General features: G+C 38.5%; 2 protein-coding genes across 4 annotated transcripts in view; one reads left to right on the forward strand and one right to left on the reverse strand.

The window, feature by feature from the left end:
- The window catches only part of USH1C (USH1 protein network component harmonin), a 45,578-nt gene extending 39,933 nt beyond the window's left edge, over positions 1-5,645 (reverse strand). For all 3 annotated transcript variants that reach the window (XM_040701365.2, XM_025151015.3, XM_025151014.3), the window contains exons 1-2: positions 5,563-5,645; positions 1,250-1,317 (exon numbers count right to left, since the gene is read on the reverse strand). In XM_040701365.2, coding sequence (XP_040557299.1) covers positions 1,250-1,317; positions 5,563-5,598 — 104 coding nt within the window. In that variant the 5' untranslated portion in view covers positions 5,599-5,645. The remainder of the gene's footprint in view (positions 1-1,249; positions 1,318-5,562) is intronic.
- A 2,876-nt stretch (positions 5,646-8,521) lies between these two features.
- OTOG (otogelin) overlaps positions 8,522-25,898 on the forward strand; it is a 92,765-nt gene continuing 75,388 nt past the window's right edge. The window contains exons 1-15 of the mRNA XM_025151290.3: positions 8,522-8,647; positions 8,724-8,784; positions 8,869-8,923; positions 9,848-9,938; positions 14,065-14,157; positions 14,367-14,521; positions 14,896-15,014; positions 15,298-15,503; positions 17,427-17,557; positions 18,362-18,468; positions 19,349-19,458; positions 20,213-20,338; positions 21,381-21,489; positions 21,881-21,927; positions 22,751-22,896. Coding sequence (XP_025007058.2) covers positions 8,596-8,647; positions 8,724-8,784; positions 8,869-8,923; positions 9,848-9,938; positions 14,065-14,157; positions 14,367-14,521; positions 14,896-15,014; positions 15,298-15,503; positions 17,427-17,557; positions 18,362-18,468; positions 19,349-19,458; positions 20,213-20,338; positions 21,381-21,489; positions 21,881-21,927; positions 22,751-22,896 — 1,608 coding nt within the window. The 5' untranslated portion in view covers positions 8,522-8,595. The remainder of the gene's footprint in view (positions 8,648-8,723; positions 8,785-8,868; positions 8,924-9,847; positions 9,939-14,064; positions 14,158-14,366; positions 14,522-14,895; positions 15,015-15,297; positions 15,504-17,426; positions 17,558-18,361; positions 18,469-19,348; positions 19,459-20,212; positions 20,339-21,380; positions 21,490-21,880; positions 21,928-22,750; positions 22,897-25,898) is intronic.

A 25,898-nucleotide genomic window follows, 5' to 3' on the forward strand; every position in this document is an offset into this window, starting at 1 on the left:
AACAAAGCTCCTAAAAGAAAATTTATACAACATCCATTTAAACTTTGCCTATAGTAGTTCCAGCTGTTCCCTTTCTTATAATTTACATATCCTGGCATAAAATATTTTTGAGGCATTTGCACTGAAAATACAGATTAGGAATGTATATTACACAACTTTCACTTTGAAGTGCTTTTCACAAAGAAGAAAAGTAAAAAAGTGTTTTGTCCAACAGCAATTGTGTATATTTCTCCTTGGAATACTCCACAAAGGATTTTTTTTTTTTTTAATTGATACTTCATCAATATATGTTCATAGAGATATTGGAAATTCTGCTCAAGCCATTGCAATTTTGGAAACTGAGGAACAGTTATACTATACACATTGTTAGTTCTATAACTAGAAGATTTTAAATAATTAAAAGATACTGATTCAACCTGCTTTCCAAACAACAGGCTTTATGAATGGAGAAGCAATTAGGCAGACCTAAGTGAAACTGAATCAGATATGCATCTGAATACACCAAAAACTATAGCTCCGTAGGAACATCTGATCGAAACGTCTGCATTTCACTCAGCTTAGATGCTATTAAGGATGCTATGAATGGAAAAGATGTCTATCAGAGCCACTCGTCTATGATGAGTGGAAAATTCATTCTCATCCTCTTTGAGAAACAATGGATGAGATGCTGATCTCATCTGCAGTGACACAGGTCCAAAGAAACTGTGGTTTAAATCAGTTCAGCAAAAGAACTGGTGATCGGCCTATCACCTTACAATTTCTTTCCATTATATCATAATAACTCACAGTTGTTAAACAAGCCAGATTCCCACCCTAAGTTTTTTCAGCTTCTGGGTAAAGCAGTTAAAAATAAGTCTTAACCTGAGTAGCATGCAAAAATCTTTAAAAAGCAAACACAACAAAACCCTCTGTTATAAAGAAATAAGCATAATTTGAAATAATTTGATAAACATTCTCTTCCCATCTCTGAAGACCTGTTCTATCATCCAGGTATTTCCCTCCCACCATCCACCCCAAACCAACCAAATTCATTTCAAAAACAGCCAAGTCATAAGGTCAAAGTAACTTTATGATCAACAAAGGAATGCCCCTTTAACGTCTGCCGGCTACATAGTAGAAGCGTAATATTTCATTAAAAAGCATTAAAAAATTACTATTTCTGCTGTAACTTCCAGAAAGAGCACTTGAAGTCTTGACTTTCAAAACATTAGCAAGGTTCTACACAAACATATATAAAGCCAGTTCTTACTGGTGGTACATCCGCAGCACATCATAAAGGTAATCCTTCTCCGCTTCATTGTCAATTAGCAGATTAACCTGAAAATCCAAGGATGTTACTGTAAATCTGATTAAGCAGCCACAAACCTCAAACGTACAAATCTTAAACAAATTCTTAAGTCATAGATCAAAGATTTTAGCAGAGAAAGGACTTTTATTTTTTAAATAAACAAGTTTTTGTAACAAAGTATGCTTCAAAATGTGAAACTGACAAGACTTCACTTATTACTGCAACAGTTGAATGAAACAGTAAATATTGAAGTCCTCTTGACTGCGCAATACTTCTAAAATAACAGAATATCAGTCTTACCTGATAATCGCTGTACTGTTGAATAAATGTTTTCAGAAACCTTTTTGGCCATTCATTAATATAGCACATGCTGTCACAGGTTAAAACATTCCTCTGAGATAACTATAATCTACGTTCTGTGATTCCAATCCACTGATTTCAGGCAGTGTCTCATTTGTAACATTACATAAACAGCTGCACTACCTTTCCTCTCAGCTACAGCTCTTAACTGGTAGAACTTGCCAGTTATTCTTTCCTCCCCCTCTAATAGTACGTTTACTTAAACCAGTGTCACATTACAGTGCCTGTTCTCAAATGCTTACAGTAAAATAAAGCTATATAAACATATATATATTTGTATATATATAAACAACAAAGTAGAATTCTCATGTGAGGAATTCAACTTACACTCTGTGATGTTGGTGAGACCTTCCAATGAGAGGTCACAGCACAGCAGTTTTACATTTAGACAAGATTAATATTTAAGAAAACAATTTACATCTGACCTAAAGGCTAATATTACTGTGAAGTGTAGACTGAGGACCAATTTGCATAGTTAAAGAAAGGACCTTGCTTTCTAAGTTTGCAATGCTATATTCTAAACTAAATATGTGACTCACATTCCCTTTGTCCCTTTTAGCTCTCCAAAGCCAAAAGGATTCCACCTATAGGTAAATATAAATTCTGTTGCTTGTCACCTCTGGTAGAAGACACTTGGAATGTCTAACAGCTAAAAGAACATACTCATGGGACAAAACTGACTAATAACAGCGAGTAAACCAATTTATTCACAGCTGATTTCAAAACACTTTCAAAAAGTCTTTCCTAAAAGGAATAACATGGTTACCATCACAACTGACTGGATCACCAGTCCCTTCACAGATGGACTCAAGTACTCTTGATAGTTGAAGTAATGTAAAAGCCTTCTTACACTGTCTCATGAAGAGCACTGAATACTTATGTGTATTGTCACTACACAGCAAAGGCCAAAACCATCATCAACTTTCTTCCCAGCTTGGAAACCAGTTAGTAAAGTTAACATGTTTTTCTCCAGTTATTCTGGCTGGTGGACATGTTTCCCACGGACCATTCTATCATTTCTTCTCAGAGATCATTCAGCCTTTAACCATCTTTTTTGGTCTCTACACTTCTCCACAAACAAGAGCAACGCCCTCTTCCCTTGACAAAAAGCACCGCCCAAGTGACTATTTAGATTTTCAGATAGCTACATCTCTCTAACTCTTCTCTTTCTGCCTTATATTCCACCAGTGGTCACTTTATTGTAGCCATCTGCCTCTTACCATTTTCCTGAATTATGAGCTCCTCTGAACAGTCATAGACATGATGTACCTAGGGACATCAATAGCTTCTATCAGCTGACTCCAGCTTCATAAATCTGTTAATGATCATGCCTCCACATATTTAAGAAAAGAAGAAATCAATGGTGACATAACTTGGACAAGTGAAATATTTTAGTATCTCTTTATTTTTCAATAAAAGTTCATTTTGAAGGCATGGGATAGGTGATTCCACAGCTTTCAAGCTAAGAAGTGCCCATTCTACTTGTTTTTCTTAAAGGAAACTCCTATAAAACTTCTGTGGATTTCTGCTCCAGGGCCACAGATGCTGGTTCAACTACACTGTCTCTTCTGGAAATGAACTGCCATTAAAAGATTATAAGAGTTCACCCAACGTATCTCCATGTTGGAGAGATAACGGATAAAACTTACTTTCACACACAAAAAGGTATTTTGTATGATGAGTGTAGAGGATCTCGTATTCAGTGTTACACAAGTACACACGTGTGGACAAGGTAAACTTGTCTACAAAGATACCAACCACAGCCAAGACACACCTGTATCTATTAGCCTTGTCAAAGGTAGACTTCTAATCTCTCTTCAATGCAACCAATTTTTGAGGCTACTAACTTCTCCATGTTTTTAATATGTTCTGTCAAAGCTATCACTAGACACACAGCATATTAGCAGACTTTGTAGAAAACAAAGAAGCATTCAACAGACATTTATCTGAGAAGAGGTAACACCTGAGATTAAAACAGAAAGTGAAACTGATGTAAACCCTGTTAATTGTAAGAGCAGACCAACTTCAAGAAGTTAGTTATGACAGTTTTCCACCATGGGTCTCTCACTAGCTGAAGAAATGTTTTGCTGTTGGCAATCACAAAACACAGATCTGACTGCTGATGCTTAATCACATCTGCTAATTTCTTTTACTATCTATAAAATTGTTACAAGCTTCGCCTTCAAGCATGCTTTTCAGAAAATTGATATAGAGAAAGATTCTGGAAGTAAAAGTGAATATTTAGAAATGGATATACTGATTCAGTTTCCGGAATTAACTTCAATATATGCACCATTTAACTTGAAACACAAGACAGCAAAGTGATCTGCGTAACATCTGCTGCCCTTTTAAAGTATGGCAGCATCAACTTAAAAGTAAATTGGTTCTCAGCAGTCTTAATAAAGTGAAAATGCATCCTTACTGTTTAAAATAAGCACTTGTTTTGATGTGAAACAGGTTCAGACTACAGTGATGCACTGCTGCAGCAGCAGCCCCCTCAATCAGCTTTTGCAGAACAGTATCAAGTCCTATATGAGTTTTGAGGCCTTTGAAAGCTATTAGGGAAAAGTGAAAAATAGGCCAATTGATTTACATATATGATTTGTATTAGTGCTTCATCAATAGTGAGAATTGATTAAAATTACTGAGGAGAAAAAATGAAATGAAAGTGGCAAATACCGGAGTGGTACATAACCGGTCATTTTCCTCGTTTTGACAAAGGAAAGAAAGTAGTCAAGATATCAAAATCCCCACAGAGGCCACTGCAGCAGGGTAATACAAACCAACTTAAAGAAGCGTTCTGGTATCGTCTTACTCAGAGGAAGAGCTTTCACCAAGGCATGCAACCTACGTACTTGCACCAACACATGCTGACAATAAGCCTTTCTTACGCTATCGGGGTGGGACTGGGATAGTTTATGAATAATTGCAGCAGCAGTAAAAGGGAAGAGGTGGAAGAGGGTTTAAAGTTCAGAATGGCAGCCATCCGCCTAGCAACCTGAGCCCTCACAGATACCTTGCACAACCCATTGCTGGGTTACATAGTAATAGATAGCAAAACAGAAAGAACTTGCTACACAGCTGCAGCCATCATTACCCGATATCCAGGTTCTCAAAGACATTGGATTTAATTTTGGGTTGTTTTATTTTGCAGCCCCTCCATTTCATTCTAACAATTCCTTGTTAACACCTCTATTACCAGATGATATTTCTACAAAATACTTTCTTCTCTTTTCAGGGGCTGTCTCAAAGAAACTCCACACTCTAAGAAAGCAAACAAACAAAGCCAGCACTCACTGCTAAAAAAAAAAAAAACCCTCAGAAATACATAAATCGCTTTTCCCCTCGTTTCCTTTCACAGTTACTTCACTCACACAATTTTGAGCTCCGCTGAGGGCTGATTTGATGGGTACACGATACAAGATGTGCCAGGCAGAGGGAGCCGCTCCATGCATCAAGTGCCTTTGCACATGGCTGCACACACACAATTGCACTCCCAAGCATTAAGGAGGAACCGAACTCCTGCACAGAGGCTGCCGTGCAGAACTGTAGGCCTGGACTTCAGCACCTGCACCTCTGCCTTCCGCAAACCAGACTGGGTGCTACGCTTTCGATATGAGTTTATAAAAAAGACACAACACTCACTGTATCAACGCGCATGCTTTGAGGAATGTTTTTTTCTGGTGGTTGTTTTGTTTGTTTGCTTACTTGTTTGTGGTTTGTTTGTTTGTTTTTCTTCTCCGTCTCACTTCAGGGACCATCTCACTGTCCCATTGCCGTACCAAAGCCTAACTCGCCCAGCCCCTCCGCCTACCTAGCCCACGGGTAGCGCACAGCCCTAAGCCGTGCCCCCGCACGGCGCTTCGCCCCTACCCCGCGGGGAGCAGCCATGCCCCAAGCCCCCTCCGCCCTACCTTGTGCCGGAACTCGCGGGCGACCCGGCGCTCCATGCTGTGCTGCTACGCGGGGTGCGGACGCTGCGCGGAGCGGCTGCGCCTTCGAGGCCGCGCCCCGGCGGGGTGGGAGGTGCGCCCGCCGCCGCCTCCAGCAGCCCCGGCTGTCGGTGCCGGCCGCTGTAAGAGGGTACCTATGTGTGAACCGATGGGACGGCTGCTTAAGGGCAAGTCAAAAGAAAGCGAAGGAAAGAAAGGAGAAAAAAAAAGACACCCCCTTCCGCAGGCTGTTCCCTCAGCACCTGTTGTCTGCGGGATGAATTTACAGCCTGTTCTCACACAGGAGGAGCTCACACCCACATATCTCCCTGGTCCTCGTAGGCAGGTGTGCCTCTAGCTCTGCTTTATAAGCAAACTGCAAGATATAAAGCATGCTGACACCTGAAAGGGGTGGAAGGGGAATTTGTTTCAATGAATTATTCTACTGAAATATATATATATTCAGGTAAACTGAGTGAGTGTGATGTGCCGTGGTTGGGTATTCAAGTCTGATTTCATTGCCACCAGGCTTTCCCATGAAAATAAACACCATTGCTTACACCTGTAGCATGAAGCACCTACAATGAGTGACTGGATAAGAGTCAAGCTCAAAGCACCTGAAAGGGAACCTCTTTCACACTAATCTCTTGTAGGTCATTTTGTCCTGGGCTCCTGCTCCTCCTACTTTCCCTGATCTAGTACCTGATAACAAAGACTTCTACAATGAAGGTTAGCAGAAGCGCAGGGGAGCAGCTGCCCCATGTCCCTGAGCCTCACAGCAGAATGAGTTTTACCTCCCTAGCTCCTCAGGGAATGTTATTTACATAAGCACTGGAAGCTTCCCTGACGGTGGGAACCTGTCAGAATGCATAAAAAGGCATGAGAAAAAATAATAAAAATCCAAGCAGCCAAATAGAAACCATATTACAAATCTCTTGTGTTTTTTTCAGTGCCAAGGACACCACCTCCCTTGGAAATTGCTATTGCCCCCTTGAGAAGATAGCTTTGCTGTGTCAGAACATTTCAGTGGTAGGTACGCTGCCCGCTTCTCATACAGGTGTCAGGAACAAGAAAGAGGAATGCACTGCAAACCTGTGTACAAACACATAGCTTTCAGAAAGCAAACTTCTCTTGGTAGTACAACAAATAGACAAATTGCTTGTCTTCTGCCTACAGTAAGCTGCAGTACCACATGGTGCTGAAAAGCTGTTCTAACCAAGCATTTTACACATTGTGAAATAATTTCATCCCTGCATGAGTAAAATGAAATTGTTTTGTATTTGCAAACAGTAGGAAGGAGATACACAAACGTAAAGGACATTCCCTACTTTGCATGTGTCCTTCAATTTTACATTAAACTCTAAGTCAGTGATGTCTATCAGTCACTATGAGAGGACTTCGCAGAAATGGATCTTTTGTCAGCTGAAAGTTATTGTATTTGAATAATAATTTTGTAAATTATATGTATTTGAAAGAAATTGACTTTTTAAACCTAATTGTCAGCTGATGACGGACCTATTTCTGTAAAGCCCTGTGCTCCAAAACACTGAGCTTAATAATCAGGAAATTTATAAGACAGTTCTGAATCATCCATTACTTCAAATATGCCAGATTAAAAGATGGTACAATTTTGACTGCTTAGTAGTTTTGGTAATGAAATCCTTCATGTTGGGAAAACAAATTATGCCTAAATCAGCTTTAAGCTCATTCCAGTTATTATTTTTACATGTGGCATTAAGGAAAAATGAATAAAGCGGGCAAGGCCATTTGCGAGGCAAAGAAATGCATTAAAACGTTTGTTGTGCAAACTGACTCCTGTTGCTTTTGATGTACTCTCTCCGCTTCCATTAACTTGGTCTGGAACAGAGAAGGCACACCAAAGCCAAGTGTGTGGCATGCTCAGAGGAGCGGGCCTTTGCGCCGTGGGCAGAAAACAACTGCAAAACTCTGTTTGAGGTTATTTAGAAAAGTATCTTTTCTGTCTCTTCTTTTCATCTCTCATACACATTCTCCCTCTAACTTTTACAGGAGAGAACAGAATCCTCGGTGAAAACATCGCTGGTTTTCCATCATTTCATTAGAAATGAAACACTTGTTGCAGCAAGAAATACAATCCTCAGGGACAAATTACAAAGGCAGAAAAGAGACCTTTTTAATGACTTTCTGTTAACAGACTTCCCAAAGCAGGCAGAAAAGGCCCCTTTTCATCCGAGGCGGTTTCTCACCCGGTGTGGGCAGCTTCTAAAGCTGCTGTTATAGGATACGTGCACCTGAAGAATGAGTGGGGGAAAGGCAGCAGCAGATGGGAGAGGAAAAAGCACAGGGGGAAAAAAAAGGTAACAGAGAGAGGAAGAGGGAAAAGGGGAAAAAAAAAAAGAGCAGGGAAGGCAAAAAGAGCTACAAATTTAAAAAAGAAAAAAAAGAAAAGCTAAAGAATAAACTAGGAAAAAGAGAATACAGAGAGCTCTCAGTTCAGGACTGAGCGTGCAGCTGTGAGAAGCTGCAGAAATAATCACTACGTGTCAGCTGCATGCTGCGTTCTGCTCCCGCGCGACTCCCGTGGTTAACAGAGTTCTGTCGGTTGCTTCAGTGAGCGGAGCGATGCTCAGCACGCGAGGCACTGACAACGTAAGCCGGCCCCTGTGCACAGCAGCCGGTGCTGGGAACCGTGCGTGCTCAGCAGCAGCAGGGCAAGTCCAGCTGCTGCAAGGCCAGCAAAGCGCGGGCGTTACAACACAGAGCCCGGACACGCAACCCCACCGCTGCCGGGGAACTGCAGGCAGCTGAGGCGCTGCGCGTGCCTCTCACCTGCAGATGATAAAGGGCACACACGTGACGGGCCGGGACGTGCATGATGAGGGGCGGTGTTCGGGGTGGGGGCTTAGGGAAGGGCCGGGGGGGGAGGGCGGGAGGTGACATATACCCCCCGGCCGCTGCGTTTGGAGGGCGGGGTGAGCTCAGGTTAGCGATTGGTGTGAGGGGTTGCAGCTCTGCAGGATATCGCTGCCCGCCCGAATGGGGGTCAGGCTGCTCCTCGGGGCGCTGCTGTGCGCCGGGCTGCCGCCGGGTGAGCTCCCAGCTCGGGTCGGTATGGCAGGACAAAGCAGTCCGGCCGCTACTAATCCGGCGCTTTTGTTTTGCAGCTTGGCCTCCGCGAGGTGCCGGAGCGCAGCATCCCGCCGGTGGCGACCTCTCCCTCCTCAGGTAAGAGCAGCTGGGGTGGAGCGGGGCTTCTGCGGGGTGGGCTGCCCAAGCCGACCAAACCCTGTCGTATTCTCCTGCCCACAGCACGAGCAGTTCCGCGGGACCTTGGAGAGAGGACGGCCTCGGCGCCGCCGTGCAGGTGGGGAGAACGGGCGGGCAGTTTGGGGGTCTGTGCTCATCCCTTGGGGGGCCGGCGGGGTACCTGGCCTTTGTTTGGGATGGTCTCCCACGAAGGGTGGATGGGGCTGAGAAGGCGCAGCGGGGGGTCCTTCATGGCACGAGGTGGTGCCTCGTCTTTCCCGCCTGGCGGAGGCGTGAGGCGTTACTGAATTTTCTTTAATGTAATCTGTACTTTATTTCAGTGGCATGGTAGTTACTTATATAACCATTGTAACGATGCAGCTGCTGTTCTTCAATCTTCAAAATTCCACGGGGAAATAAAGACTTTAAATGGGAATAGCTGTAGTGTTTGTTTCACTGTAGTAAATAAGCTATGTAAATAAAAGTAAATGCATTTATAATAAGGGAGAAATTTATGCTGATCAACTTTAGGCTTCTGAGGATAGATATGTCCGTGTTGATTTGAGAAACATGTTAGTTGCCTTAGATGCAGGCTATGCTAGAACAAAGATAGGAGGATATTGTGTAGGTAAATGATGTGATTTTAACATAGGTATGCTAATTATTCCAAGCTGTAACTAATTATGTGAGAATTATGTGGTCGTATAGAGGCAGTTAACAGTTGATGGGGGGGATAGGAGTATGTGGTAGGGTATGCAAGAAAGTATGTAGATGTGAGTTTTGGATATTCTGGTTAATGGGCTGAAAATCCATTTGTTGTTTTCATGGCTATTGTGCCTATCCTGTGCCTATTGATAGTAGCTTACTGGAGTCTTTAGGGTAATGATATATTTTACTATGCAGTATTGGTTTTTTGATAAATTTTTAGTAAGTTAAATGTGAAGCAGTGAGGTTATAAAAATGGTAAATTCATGGAGAGATTGTGAAGAGTTTTTGCCACTCTTGGCTCTAGCTGCTTAAATAGCTTTCTTCTTCCTGAAAGGAGTCTGGAATGACAGTTCATAATGCTTCAGCTACCACAGTGTTGTTGTCTCAGAGTAGAAGACTTCACAGTATGAAATGTGGACCATCCAGTAAGTTAAACTTTTTTTCCATGGAAATACTTTCATTTGTCCCTTGTATTCTGCATGGTTTAATTATTGCTATGAAGAAAAAAAATAGAATAACTAATATAAATTTATTATTAATAATAATTAATGTATAAGTTGGTGCTACAAACTTATGCTGAGAAATTTATTACCGCAATAATTGTGCAGAATTTAGTTCACTGTGTTTCTTGCTAAATGAATTTTTTAATGACACAAATGAATTTTGTGTTCTGCTTCAGAGAAACCAACTGGAGAAAGGGTTAAGATTCACTGTGCACAGAATTATTGCAGAAAGATCATGAGTTAAATCACTTCAGAGTAGGCCTAGTACTTAAGCAGCGAAGAAATCTAGGAGGGAGAATGAAAGTGTTTCAAGTGAACTCAGCATGTCTGAGCTTTTAAATGAGGATGTAGTTATGGCAAAGAATTGTTTCATTGCCTGCTGTAGATGCAATACGACGAACCTCCTAGAATCATAGAACGGTTTGGGTTGGAAGGGACCTCTGGGACCATCTATCCAACACCCTGCTACAGGCCATCCAGCCTGATGTCCTTGCTTTAGCAATATGAAGTTGTTGGAGACATGCTTTAAAAATAGATCACTATCTATACTTGCAGGTGGAATATTTTTTTCCCCACTTTTTAGCAAGCACAATATCTAGACTCAGAAGTGTCCTTCTAAAAATCCCTATCCTTTCTAAATTCAAACTTTTGTATGGAATGTGGATACTGGCCTCCTTTGCATTTAGCCCTTGTGGTACAGGAGGACTGCTGTCCCTTAATGCCTGTATCTCACTTTCTGCTGATGGGTTTTATATCATACAAATTATTTTCAGCTGTACTTTTTTCTTCTGCTAAGGATGTGAGCAAATTTGAAGAATAAACTTTAGGTGATGAAACCCAAACTTGTACTTGGCTGCAACAGAATACGTTCATACCTTAAATGCTATGTAGTTTATTATGCCTTCTTGTCATACTGCTTCTCTAACTGAATACAATGTCATATTTACAAAGACACAAAATATTATGATATTCTGAAATACATTTATTTTGACAAAGATTTCTTTGAGCAGTTGCCATACATAATCAGCAAGATTTATGGTCAGAGTCCAGGTGTAGAACACTTGAGAAGCCAGCCAGAGTTCGGTGGGATTACACTGTATTTCAAAATGTATTTTAGAATTTTCCTTTTGTCAAGTCTGCATGATGTTATCCAAGCATCTCTACTCAGAACAAAAACAGTCACCTCTGACTCTTGGACACTGATCTTCAGGAAACATTTGTAATGAAGTGTAAACAAACTGGGTTACGGTGTCTAAGGAGCTGTAGTGATCTTATTTAACATACTGGGTTGGAATGCAACCTGTTCAGTAGCTAAGTGATGTTTAGAGTTAAAGAGAATAAGAGGAGCAGAGAAGAGCTCAGACCTTCTTTATAAGATAGTTCTAAATCTTTCACATTCTTTAATAAAGGAGTTTCTGACACTTGACTTTGTGGTGATGATGGTAATGTTATCAGGGTGACCTGCAGAGTGTAAGGGTAGGGAGTGTATATTCCTTTCATGACAGAGATCTATGTTAATCCTTTGTTATGGGATGTTTATTCTTGGTAGCTGAGGAATTTTTCAATGTTAATAACAGAAATAGATGGTCTGAATTCCTGATTAAATGATCCCACACTGTTGTAGTAGGATCATTGAATGTAGTTGGAATTAACTCTATATTCTTCTGGCTGCCTTATGAAAAATTATTTTGCACACACTTTCCATGCTGTGGAAAAATTCGCTGCAGTAATATAAGAAGGGATACGAGCAGACAAAATGGCTCAGTTTATCCTGTTCTCTTAGAATCACATTTGTGGAAATAAAAGAGGACTTCATAAAGAAGCAAACACTTATCAAAATGAATTAACTGACTTCGGAGATTTGATTTGCTGCTTTTCATTCTAAAAGGAAGCAAGAGACTTGTTTCCCAGCTATTGCAGATGTCTCCAGTTGACTATGTCCACAACTGAAATAAATGTAGCTTCAGGCAAGTTACCTGAGACATGCTTAAATGGGAATCGTTCAGCCTGAAACATAAAAAGGGAGCTAACTTTGTCTACAGCAAAGAGGAACATGACTTGCAGTCTAATTGCAGATTATTGTAGCTTGACATGCAAGAGGGCATAATCTTAGAGAAGCCAAGAACAGAGGCCTGAGCTCTGATTACATAGGTCTCACAACTATCAAGATGAAAGAGAGCTATGTCTGCCTTTCTTGACAAGAGGGATAAGGTTCTTGTATTAGTGACAAGATTGATCACTGTCAGTATGTAAATGAGGTGGCTCAGTAGGGACCTTTCTACATGGTGCTTGCATTAGTGCATGAACTCACTCATACTGGCCAGGCAGGGGAAGCATTTTGGCTCAGCAGTTTTTGCAAATGACCATAGGAAATACCAATACGGTACTGAGAAACTTGCATAAGCTAACTTAGGAGATTAGAATGAAGCTGGAGTTTATAATGTTCTGTTAAAATGTTGGGTGGTTGTTGTCAGAAATACTGTTTCTGACTGTTGTTAGAAGTTTGGTTATTCTCACGGGATACTAACTATGTGCATCTTGCTTTCAGACATAGTGAATTTAAAGCTCTTAGTAAGTATGGCTCCCTGGTTCTTGCCATGTTCCCTAATGCAGGCAAAGCAAACTAAATATTTGCTGCTAAAATATGTTGAGAGAAAATTACTACTGATAGTACATCAATAAAAATGAGATTCTAGAAGAGGAGGAAAAAGTTGCATTGCTCTTACTAGAGTGAGGAATTCAGTGTCTGTTCAATAGCAGTAGGTTGTCAGTGTTCAACTCTTGTTGAGATGCATTTGTTAGCTTTGTGGAATTAATTACTTTATGGAAAAACACTCCAACCATTCTATAAAACAGTTTAGAATCTACTTTTGATATTTGTATTTTCCATGCATGTTTAATGAATGTCAGTGCTGGGAATAAAACCTGAAGATGGTGTGACCCATCACAAAACAGTGGTCTGTATTGTAGTTTTTTCTCCTAAGACTAATTCTGCTTAGATAAATTGCAGAATTTGTGTAGATTTTCAGAAGTAGAGCTTGCGTTATTTTGCCTGCATTGATAAAGATCCAAACCATATTTAATTACTATTTCTCAAAAGCTTAAAGGTAATCTAGGTGCATTAGGGCTTCTGTGTACACCGCTGATGTTAACACATTTCACATGCCAGGGTTTTACCAAAGAGGAAGAAAAGGTCCTTTTCTGTAAATTCTGCTTTTCAGGACAGCACTTACATAATAACACATTTTATTTTTCAAGGAAAATGTATTTTTAAAGGCAAAGGAAACAAAAAGGATTAAACTACTTTCTCTTCCTGAAATAATTTCTTCTTGTGTGCTTAGTTTCTGTCTTTAAATATCAGTGTATTTATCCTTACACAACAAATATTTTTTTCTCTAAACAACAGAAGTTACTAGATTTTTTTTGTGTGTGTGTTTAGTAGACAGTTATTAAAATACAAATGCTTTCCCAAGTAGACTTAAACTTTGGAAGGTCAAATGATAGAAAAATAAGTATTTATATCGTAAGAGTTTTTTTTAAAAAAAAGAGTATTTGATTACAGTGTCTAAACTTGGTAGCAAGGAGTTTAGAAGTTATGGCATGGAAGGAGAGCAGACAGTTGAAAGACTTATAGCTGGGATCTCAACATCTGTATGTCTGTGACAGAGTTGGTAGAGCTTATACATCCAGTATTATTTGCAGCATTCTTTTATAGAAGGATATAGGCACTGAGCTGTTTTGCCTTATAATGTGTTTACTTCATTTATTCACTAAATGAATGTACAGAATGTATGTCAGAACCCACAGCCATTTTGATTTGGCTTCCCCTAAATGTGTAATACATTCATAGCATCTAGATGTATTTCTTAAGATGAAGTTTTTTCAGTATGTTTCCTGTTCATGGGATCCTGTGATATTCTCTTGGGCTCATGCAGAATTTAAATGCTAAGACATCGTCTGTCATTTGTGGAGATAAAGATCAGTAACAACTCAGTCATAAGAATGAAGATTGCAATTTGTTTTTAATGTACCTTGTTTTTCAACTCAGGTTCATTTATGTGTTTTAATGGAGGTGAATGTGTCTACAAGGAACTCTGCAACTGTAGTCGATTTAATGCATCTGGACCAAGATGTCAGACAGGTGTGTTGGGAGGAAACAGAATGGATTTCTGTAATTGCATGCAGGTTCCCACAGCAGAAAAAAAATTACTTCTGCCTAAAGGTTCCTTCATCTTCTGGTATTTTTCCCTCCCTTTCCTTTCTGTGGTGCTGTATTGCACTACGTTACATTTCAATACAGATTAAATCTAAACAACAGCAGTACTTCACAAGTGACTCTCCTTTTGTTAGTGTACAACACAGGTGCTGAAAGAGATCATATATGCCGAACATGGGGTCAATATCACTTTGAAACTTTTGATGGACTCTATTTCTATTTTTCTGGGAAATCCACATATGCACTTGTGAGACACACTGAATTAGATGAGCAGAGTTTTTCTATACAGGTAGGGGACTGCGCTTCTACATTCCCTTTTACTGTTGTAGAACATGCTGGTGCACAAATGTTAGGAGATTAAAAGTAACTTGAGATGGTAGTACAGGGGGATCTAGAATGTAATCTACATGTAATTTGAATATAATTTATACTACCAGCTAATCTTGCAAAAATTATAAACATCTGTAAGAAAACAGTTGTCTGTATTTTCTAAACCAACTGCTGTTGTGTAAAGATTGCTAATTGTACTCAGATTTTTGGGAAGAGCAGAATTCCTTGTTCTCATGCTGAAGGTGGGATTGTGAGTTTTACCTGGGTAGCATATGCATAGTGGAGAATTCAATTATAGTCTTAACTTTGACACTAGTAATTTTTTTTTAACAGGTGAATAATGATCCTGAATGCCATTCTTCTCCATACTCTTGCAAACGGTCTGTTAGTTTATTCTTTTCCGGAGATGAGCAAATAAAAATGAGCAGTGAAGTCACCTATAAAGGATTTGGGTAATGGTACTCACCTTTCTGAGGCTGTAACAATAGTTGTAACTTCATGATACAGTTTTAATAACAGATATAAACAAGATTACTTACTTGTAGCTTAAAGAAAAAAAATATTCATACCACAGCTGTAACAAGCCCTCCTCAGCTACAGAGTAGTATCTGAGAGAGGAGGTAACTAAATAAGCAGTATGTAATGTCAAGAATTGTTACATCAAGTAACTAGTAGTGATATTCCTTTTTTGAGTTGTTTGGTTTTTTGGTTTTTTAATCCTGTCTTGCTTCACAGACTTCAGTTGCCTTCTGTTATTGGAAACTTACACATCCAGAAACTAGCTGGATACTTTCTAGTCAGGCACCAGTATGCCTTTACTCTGGCTTGGGATGGTGTATCTGCAGTGTATATCAAAATGGCACCGCAGTACCTGGGCAAAACGCATGGACTGTGTGGGAACAATAATGCTGTCCTGCAGGATGATCTTGAAACTAGTTATGGTGAGTATTTAAAATCATTTTGGTGGTGTAATACATTTTTTTTCCAGGGTAACTGTTCTTTGTTTAGTTTTTAATTGCAATGCTAATGGTATTTAAACGTGCAATTTTTTGAAATGAAAAATGTGGTATGGAAGCACTTCTTGTTGATGATACTGTCAACAAACAGGACTGACTTCAGTGTGAATGGGACCCTGGAGGGTTATTAACTTTTAAAAAGCATAGCTAACATCTGGGGTACTCCATTACTTACAGTGGTGTTTGCACTTCATATTCCTGGGACCTAAAAAATACAATTGTACTTTTAAATGTTCACTGCCCTTTAAGAAGTTTTACATAGGAACCTGTGAAAGTCTGAGGTATTATTATTGAAAATGAATAGATAATTTTAATTAGTAATTCAATGAAGACTGCCAATTTCCATTTGATACGGCATTTCATTTATACACTAATGCTTTCAGAAGTGACCGGTTATTCTCAGAGTCCCAGGTGGTATCCTTGGATACTAACTTCAGATACTTAACCATAGTCTTTGACTTTAAGTAAATTCTAAGTAAAGGCCTCTATGAACTAAAAAGAACTAAGGGGGAAGGAAAAAAAAAAAAAAGCAGGCCCACTTAAAAGGTGTCTCAGTCTAGGCAATTAAAACTTCTACAAATTGTTGCTTTGGGCTGTTCAACTCTTTGCTCCTCCTCTTTAAAATTAGGATATTTCTTTAGAATACTATTTCAGAGCTCAAAGTATGATATATAGTAGGTTTCCTTTGTTGTTAAGGCATGTTACTTAATTTTGTAAAGCATCAAAAATGCTTTAAAAGCATTTAAAAGCATAAAATGCTCTAGGATCAGCCCATTAAACAGTTTGATCACTAAATCAAAACGCTTTTAAGTTAATACCAAGATCAATAGCTCGTTGTGCTCATTGCAGTGAAACATTTCCCTATCCTCTCAACTTTCTCATGGTATCTCAGTTGCATAAAGCTGCAATTGTAGCACAAGTAGATGCACTGCATACTACTTTTATCTGAATATCTTGAGAAGTATTAGTAATGCAGGTAAGACATGATATGCATTTATGGGTAATTTGAGTAGTAATCGATGTCACCACATCTCTCTGATGGATTATACCATTCTTAGCTAGTTAAAAGCTGGCATGGACATATCTACTCATGAAAAAGACATACTTGTAGATGTTTACGTAGATAATGTAGATAATTATATTTTAACCTCGCAGTGACCCAGGAATGCCTTGTTATTCTTGAGTTTTAGGCTATCTGTTTAAAAGAATTTTAGAACTGTGCATATTATTACAGATTTCTTTTCTGCTTTCAGTCAAAGATGGTAGTAGGCACAGTCCTACTCCCCTAAAGTCCTTCCTTGCTAGATCACCTCTTGAGTTAGGCTCTTTCTGCCCTTCAAAACCTTTTCTCTATATTCCCTTTTAAAGGGCTTTCTGTGTCTTGGACCAGTATGTTTTCAGACTTACACCTGATTCATTTTGTTGTAGGTAGTTGTATGGGAACTGCTGAGTCATGGCCTGAACTGATTGATTGAACACCTGGGGAAAGGACCCACTCAGCCCTGGGAGCACAGGTGAAGGCAATTCAGCTGTGTGACTGGGAGGGGTGGAGCCCAGCTTCCACCCTCTCTTAGACCCCATTTAAGGGCTGTTTACCACTAGGGAAGGATCTCTTTCTGGAGATCCCTCCCTGGTGGAGCTTTCCCTTGTCAATCTGGAATCTTCTGCTATGGGTAAGCAATCTTCCATTCCCCTTATAGCACCCTTCTGTAGTGCCGATCCTCCCATCAAATTGCTCTAATTGCTGCAGTAGTATTTGGTTGTCTCTTCTTAATGTGGTAGTATGATTGTTCAGATGCTTCCTTAGTATAGAAGTGAATCACTCTATTGACTGTATGTCTTCTGTAGGAAAATTGACAGATGATATAACAGAGTTTGTGGAGAGTTGGCAGGAAAATCCTCCACAAGGACAACCCACTTGGGATAACTCTTTTCTCAGTGAGCCACCTTGCCTGACTCAAAGCCATGAATCTTTACAGGTTTGTGTCCTCATGAGAGGATTATTGCCATAGTCTACGATTCTTACAAGAATTTGGCTCTAAATATTCTCAATTCACCTTTGGAGAGGTGGATTAAGAAGGCTGCTGTAACAGTATTTACCTTATCCCTCTTTTTTTGTCATACTGATCTTCTATGTGAGTCTGTAACTTAATTTTTGGTCTTCTGGGGATATGATACCGTCTGGTTAGCAACCAAAATAAGTGTTTTAATCCATGGTGAAATTATTGAGAAGTTGTAAAGTAGAAGCTCATTGTAGAGATGGTTCCTGTTACTTCCTTTAGGAAAGGTTGGAAGAAGCAGGCGTATGAATGTAGAATGAGGGCATGTTTTATTTACTAGTATTAAAAACCCCAACAAATTCTGTCACTTTGGTTCACCACATCAAAGTAGTTCTCTTTTCTAAGTAATATTTTGAAGTTATAGCCCTGAAATGAAGTGCTTTGAAGCTAATGCTGTTGTGAGACTTCTTACTTCTGTTGCCTTATTTTCTAATTTAACTGAAATGAAGACTCTTGCAATTCGTCTAGACTTAGTTGCAACAGTATCTATCCTTTTCTGGGAAAGGATATATTTTATTAGGATTATTATGACCTTGAGTAAAGGTTCAATGTTATGAATACTCTGATACGTGAAGCAACTATGTTGCTGGTCACAGCTTCCAGTTGATGAATGAGGAGGGATTTCTGGTCAGCCTGAGAGATGTCTTTTCTGCTTTTGCCTAGTTTGCTATTCTGCTTAGATCTACTTTTTGAAACCTTCACAACTGCTGTCTCTAATTTCAGAGGACATACACTCTGTGTAATATTCTATTACATCCTCCATTTGAACAATGCCACGAATACGTGAGCCCTCTTCCTTTTATGGCAAGCTGCACCAGTGATCTTTGCATGTAAGTGAATGCTTTTGACAAATTCCAAAGCTATTATGAAAAACGTTATCCTTTATTGTGAGAGTGAATTCTAACTAACTGGTAACAAAAGTAATGTGGTTCCTTTTCTGTATACTAATTGATATGTGAAATTCTTCTAAGAAGTTAGAATTTTGCTTTTTGTTAGAAGTTGGAATTTGTTGCTTTTCTCACTCTTTCTGGTTGTGCTGTCAGATTTCTGTGGAATTGTTTGGTGTAAGGATGACAAAATATAGGCCTGGTTATTAGTTTATTAGTAATAATAAACAATTTATTAGTTTACCTTTCCTTCAGTATGGCATTTATTTATTTATGCTGAATATATGACATTATTATTTTGAATCTTAATGAAAGGTAACTGAATAGATCAATCAGGCATCCATAATCAGTAAACATTAATTTCAAGTTTTGGTTAAATTAATTACCTGCATGCTCACAAGCTATTTCAGTTTATGCTATCATTTAAAAATCTCATCTCAAAGCAGCTTTGACTGTTTAACAGGCAGGGCAGAAAACAGTTTCCACTTTTTGCACTGTGACAACTCTCTGGAAATCATATATCTTCTTCTGAGTGTTCTATTGGATACTGTTTCTCTTGTAAAAACCAAGACCTCTGTTCACATCTCTTTTTATTGCTGTATCACTGGCTTCAATGTCAGGTCTCAAATATATTGATCTTCTGTCTTCAACCATAGTAGAATGACATATCCATTTAAGGATTTTAGCCTCTTCAGGCAACACATTAAAGCTGTATTAATGTAAACTCAAACTGTGCTTGTAGGCAGTGAAGGAAAAGTCATGAGATTGACTATATATTTGAAAGTAGGGAGGAAATAATATGTCAGCTTTTGTTTGTTGTAAGGTCAGCAGTTGATAATGCAACTTGGTGTCGAGCATTAACTGAATATGCCAGAGCATGTGCCCAAGCAGGAAAACCTCTTCATGGATGGAGGAGACACTTTCAGCCATGTGGTATGCAGACATCTCAGTACTTGGAAATACTGCACAGTAGTTGATTGCTTTTCATAATTTACTTTCTTTCCTCCTATTGTGAACTAATATAGTTATCAGCGAAAGCATAACTATGGACTCGAAGGCTATGTACAAGTTTGCAATTTTTTAATATGCGTAATCTGTACTGTATATTGAATGTTTTTATAAGTTTAATCCTTCTTAAAGAGTCCCTGATATTTCAGCAAGGTGATGAAAAAGTTTGTTTCATGGAGCTACTCCTTTAAACACTGACCAAGACTTCATAGGTTTCTGATACATAAAATCATGACTTTTAAACATCAATTTGAACTACACTTGAATAAGTCTTCACATTAGAAGACTCGGGAAGTAAATTTGAAAGAGATTGTGTAGTTTGTCCATCTGTCTGGAAAACAAGAACAACATTGCTTTATCATTGATGACAGAAACATTTCCCATATGCTTCCAGAAATGTTGGTTAATGAATATTCTACTGTTTTCTATGCTGACCTCACAGCTTGGCTATAAAGTTTCCCTACCTGTCCTGTGATTTAAGATTTATTGCTTCTTGTGCACCTACAGTAGACTATGGATTTATATACTCTGTTTGCATGTTAGAAAGTCATTGTTTCATTGATACAGACAGTATATTTTTGGTTGACTTACCAAAGAGTAAATACCTGAAATCAATGTGTGCATCTATTCATGTCATGGACCAGTAGCCCAAGAGCTCTTTATCTTTTCTGTTTTGTAGTGATTACCTGTCTCGAACCGCTAACCTACAATGAGTGCATCAACTGTTGCCCTGTTTCATGTCATCAGCAATCACAGTGTATTGACAGTGAGCTTCCCTGCATTGACGGATGCTATTGTCCAGATGGTAATAGTTCTGCTTCTCAGATATTTATTAGCGGATGCTACTTTATTTTCTGATTGTTTCTTCTAGGTTTACATGGTCTGTAAAGCATTCATAGTAATTCTTTATAAACACCATGCAAAGAGGGTGTGGATAATTTACGTTTTTCTCATTTGGTGACAAAAGGTTTTCCCTCAATCTAGCAAGTAGGAATAGCTTCAGCACAGATCCAAATTCCAGGTGTAGAGTTGTACAGTTGAGTAAAAATGTGCTTTGCTCTGATTTTTTTTTTTTTTATGTATAGTGGAGCCAACCTCCCAGTTCTTGTGGTTGCTGCTTGGTTTTTTTTTTCCTCACAAAGGATGTCTGCAGTTACAGGTGTTTATGAAAGCATGGGGCTAGTAACAAGTTTTATACTGAGATATTTACTGATGTATGGTTCTAATTTAGCCTATAGCAAAACTCTGCACTTAATATTAAAGGATATTTTTATGTCTAGTTTTCATCTTGTTACTGAATTCTCTGATGTATGTAATTCTATCTGATCATTATAGAGAAAATGATATGCGGTAGATCCTTGAACCCTGTCTGCTTTAAGTATGATCCATCTTTGTCATATGCTTCATCTTATATGGGCTAATTATCTCTTTTAGTTTCTGGATCTCTAATAGTTGAATAACTGAAAAACAAAACAACCCCTTCCTCCCCCCTCCCCCCCGAAAAAAGGAAAACCTGTTGTAGTAAAATAAGGATCAAACAGTGCCTTAAAACAAAGAGACAAAGATTTATTAAGCTTTAAAAAAAAAAAAAAAAAAAAGAGAGAAAGAAAAGCCAACTATACCAAATAAAGCATCAGGGTTTTTTCTACAGTATTGAGCACCAGTGATTCACACTACTAATACAATATGTCAAGCAATTTAGGAATAGAGTATAAAATGACTTCCAAGTAGCCTACATCTTTATAACCTGTAACTTTATATTCAATGGAATATGAGCATTTGTTGCTCTCGGTTTCTTATTGATATTTATAAATATTTCAATCTTTCTTCCTTGTTTTTTTTTCTAGGCTTAATTTATGAAAATGAGTTGTGTGTCAAGCCTATGGACTGTCCTTGTGATTACCATGGAAGTTCTTTTGAAATAGGTTCTGTGGTTTATGAGGAATGTAATAATTGGTTAGTAGTCTTTCTTTTAATACTGTAGACTTAATCCTTTCATCGTTATGAGAGAGAGATGGCACTTATGGCCTATTGGGTAAAATTGACAAGTCGTTACAATTTCTACATACAAAACTTGTTCCATAGACATCTAGCTGCTATTAAGAGACGTATAGAAGAAACTATAGATTGGCTAATGGAGAAGAAGAGTAAATCATGGATATTGCATGGAGTAAGGAAATGTTTAGATTTTTTTCTTGAACTCTGTCTAAAAGCAATCTTAGTAGGAGAATACTTTGACTTTTCTTTCTTCTGTTGTTGCCCTTGGAATCTAGGAAAAACAACTGAGAATAGCCATACGTACTTTAGAAAACAAAATCTCAATATGAAACCTTTTTGCTTATTTCAGCACTTGCATTGGAGGAAAATGGATTTGTACCAATCTTACGTGTCCAGGTATTTAAAAAAAAGTCTTGGTTACTTAACTTTTTTCAATAACTATGAATTTTTGAGATAGAATATTGATGGTCATTTTAACTTTTTCTCCACTGTGCTTTCCATACAGTTTGGTTTTTTTGTATCTGTTTATTAACACATCTACACATACAAATTAATAAGTGCTCTAAATAGCAGACATCTACCTTTGAACTTAGCTCAGTAATGCATCTCCCCCTAGCTTGCCATAATGTGTCTCTGATGGCACTACCTGTTTGTTCCTGGCATTCATCTAAAATTTCCTCTGCAGTCTTCAATTGACAGACTTACAGATATGTTTCATGGCTAGTGATGTTGTAGCTAGGTATTAGACAAATGTCTGTTGTTTTCCCAAGTTGCCTGCCAAATGAGGAGTGCTACTCTCACTTCACTCATAAGCAACAGAGCTACAGAGATTAGTTAAAAGGATTTTGCATGTTAGAGGATAGCTGTAGCCTCATGGTTTATACAGCTATTAATAGAATCAAGTACTGATCTAAGAGTTGTGAAACTGGATGTTTCTGGAAATCAGATTTTAGAGCCACACATCACACCTAGAAGGCAAGGAGCACGCATTACTGTCTCATTGCAGTGATGGAACAGCTTCAATATTTTGGCCTGGCATCAGATAGGAACTTTTTTTTAAAAAAAAGGTAAGGATAGTGTTCAGTACCTAACCATTTTCCCAATACCTGGTTATAATGTAAGCACAATTTTATAAATTACAGCATATATCAGCATAACACTTCATAATACATAATACTTATTCTACGTACTTAATTCTGTTATTTGTTGTATTTCTCAGCTGAATGTTCAGTTTCAGGAGACATTCATTTTATGACATTTGATGGGCGCGAATACACTTTTCAAGCCACTTGCCAATATATTCTAGCAAAAAGCCGTACATCTGGAGAGTTTACTGTATCCTTGCAAAATGCTCCCTGTGGACAGGTAAGACTTAGAACTTTCTTGTTATTTTTATATCTTGAAGTGAAAATGCATAAGGAGGGAAAAATATAAAAAACGTAGAATGTTAAAATTATTAGCAACGGTTGTCCTTAATTATGAAATAGTTAAATGCTTTTGCTTGCGTTTAATAGGAAGGATCGTGCCAGTGTTCACTGAGATCATTCAATAGTACATTGTGGTTTTTGTGGCAAATCCTGGATGATGACTTGTTTTCTTCAGCTTTCTGGATCTTTGTAGTTTTGCAGTGGGCACAAAATAATCTTACTGCTTATTACTACTAGAAAGATGAACAAGGGTGTTGGTTTGTTTTTCTTGTTTCATTTTGAATATAGATTTCTCTTTTGGCTTTGTTCTTGCAGCTTAAATTCACTTTTACTTATGTTGATAGAGGAAATTTTGGGTAGCTGTTGAAAAACTCTCTTGGTTTTAGGTATAGATATGCGTCTGTGTTACTGTTGAAAGTTTGTAGTCTGGACAGTCAAACACCCGTGTGTGTGTAAAGTTGAGGCTATGGATGCTACCTCATTAGAGAAATACTAATATTAAAGACAGGTAAAAAATATATTTCATTTATTTTACATTAAAAACTTCATCTCTTGTCCTGTGTGTGGATTACTGAACACGTATTATACTGTTGTACTTGTGAGGGTATAGGACACTAAGATTTTCATTGAAATTGTACATTGCTAGTATGGTTCTTATGAGGTACAAGGTACAGTATTCAGTGCATTTCAAGTCATGTTGCAGTCATGAATCTTCTCTGCAACTTACATTGTTCATACACTTGACATTGCCTTGGGAAGAAGAATGGTCACGACACATTTTCTAGAGTCATATTTCTGTAAAATCTAGTTGTTATAGTGCAACAAAAGCTACCTGTCTGAGTAACAGAAAACCTTTATTTAGAAGGAAGTCATGTGAAACTGTCACTGGAAGTTCACCTTAATAGAAATTTTATAGTATTCAATAGAATAAAATAGAGTTGGTAGAATTATAGTAAAAACAAAATAGTAGTAATAATAGAATTAAATAGTAATCTGGACACAGATGCAGAATGGGAGATGAGTGACTAGAGAACAACTTTGCAGAAAGGGATCTGACAGTCAAGAGTGCTGACTGCACTGTGGGGGTGCATTGAATGCAATGTGTACGCATCAGGTCAGAAGAGGTGATTCATGTGTAATATTTAGTGTTGATGCTATTTTGCCTCAACTATTGTGTGCAGTTCGGGGCTTCACAATATAAAAAGGATGTTGAAGTCCTTGAAGGCAATCTTTTGGGTCTGGAAAAACATGGTGATCCTACTTGTATTTCATGTTTGTAGGAAGCTGAAGTCCACTTGATGATGATATGGGAATTGTAGGAACTGACACATAGGTTGCAAGTACATATTTGATATAGATTATTTCAATTCAATGTTTTTTCCTTTACCCTGGCTTCATTCCATACTAACCTTGGCTTCTTGAAGAGTAAGTCAGTATCTTGGCCAAGAAGAAACACATGAGCTGTGAAACAAAATATAAACAAAAGCATAATCCTGTTCTGTCAGCATAATATTCTCAAAACTTCTGCAGTCCATGAAGCTTGTGAAAGCCTCTTGTATGTTTAAGTTGTCCTGTAGTACACCGTTACCAAAACTGGCAGAAACTTGCTTTTTGGTTTAGTTGTCGTAATGTTTTCATTGAGGAAGGTGACAGACAAATTAGTTAAGTTACTGTAGCACTCCTGCCACTGCAAAATACCTTGTATATTCTTTGTCCTGGCTGAGGAATTGGGCTTAAGGCATCCAAGTGGATTGTAGGTGGAAAAAAAGGATTTTGGCTTTTACTACATGTTGGCTTCCTATTCCACTTTACTGTTAAAAAGTTAGTCTGATTAGTCCCTAGTAAGTATAGACTTTACAGAGCTTTGACTAGAGTATTCTGAACATAATAGCCAGGTGATTTATCTGTTCCAGAGTTAAGTGCTGCTAAATCAGTTTATTAATAGGAAAATAGTGAGAGGATAGTAAGAACAGTTGGTGTGTACTGTAAATCAAAATCTGGGGCTTCAGTGTAGCTGTTTGAGTGCCTAACTATCAAAAGGATACTGCTTCGTAGGAGAACTGCTTTACAGTTCCATAGGCACCGAACAGACTCTTTGGCAAGGTCTGTGGTGATAGAACAATGGGAAATGGTTTCAAGCTGGAAGAGGGTAGATTTAGCATAGGTATAAGGAAAAAATCTTATTCAGTAAGGATGAGGCACTAGATCAGGTTGCCCAGTGATGTAGTTGAGACACCCTGGAGACTTTTAAGGTGAGACTGAATATGGCCCTGGACAACCTGATCTAGCTGTGGTGTCCCTGTTCATTGCAGGGGAGTTGGACTAGATGGCTTTCAGATGTCCCTTCCAACTCTAATGATTCTATGATTCTTGATTCCCACTTATAAAAATGGATTAATTGATATGGGATGCTAAAAGATTTGGTATGTAGAACCTCATTACTCAGTAGTTTGAGATTTGTATGCTTTTAAAATTCTGACTTTAAGTTATCGGTCCCATGGCATTCAAGCAGATTAAAAAGTGTAGAAAGAAAATACCTGAGGAGATTTTTAGTTCTCTGAGTCACAAAGAGCTCAGTAATCTCACGCTTTAGAGCTGATGATGTGAACAGTCATCAGGCAACAAGTGATTTGAAAATGATGTGGCATTTTGTTTAAGCACTTTTGAATGAGAATTGGGCAAGAGATCAGCACAGCTTAACCTTATCTTGGTTTCAGGTGACAACCTCACTGTCTTTGTAGTCTGTACCATGAGAAAGTAGTCTGAATATAGGATTTTAAGTGTGCCGAGTGAGAAAAATAGCCATCCTTGTGAAAACACCTGCTGGAAGCTGGCAAGGGCAGTGCTGTGAAAGGAGCAGCTCCTTGAAACATAATAATTGTTGAACAGTGTTTCTTCAATTTAGACTATGAAGGAATAATTAAGCTTTTGTCAATATTG

This window comes from Gallus gallus, chromosome 5 (genome assembly GCF_016699485.2).
Source record: "Gallus gallus isolate bGalGal1 chromosome 5, bGalGal1.mat.broiler.GRCg7b, whole genome shotgun sequence".
NCBI lineage: Eukaryota > Metazoa > Chordata > Aves > Galliformes > Phasianidae > Gallus > Gallus gallus.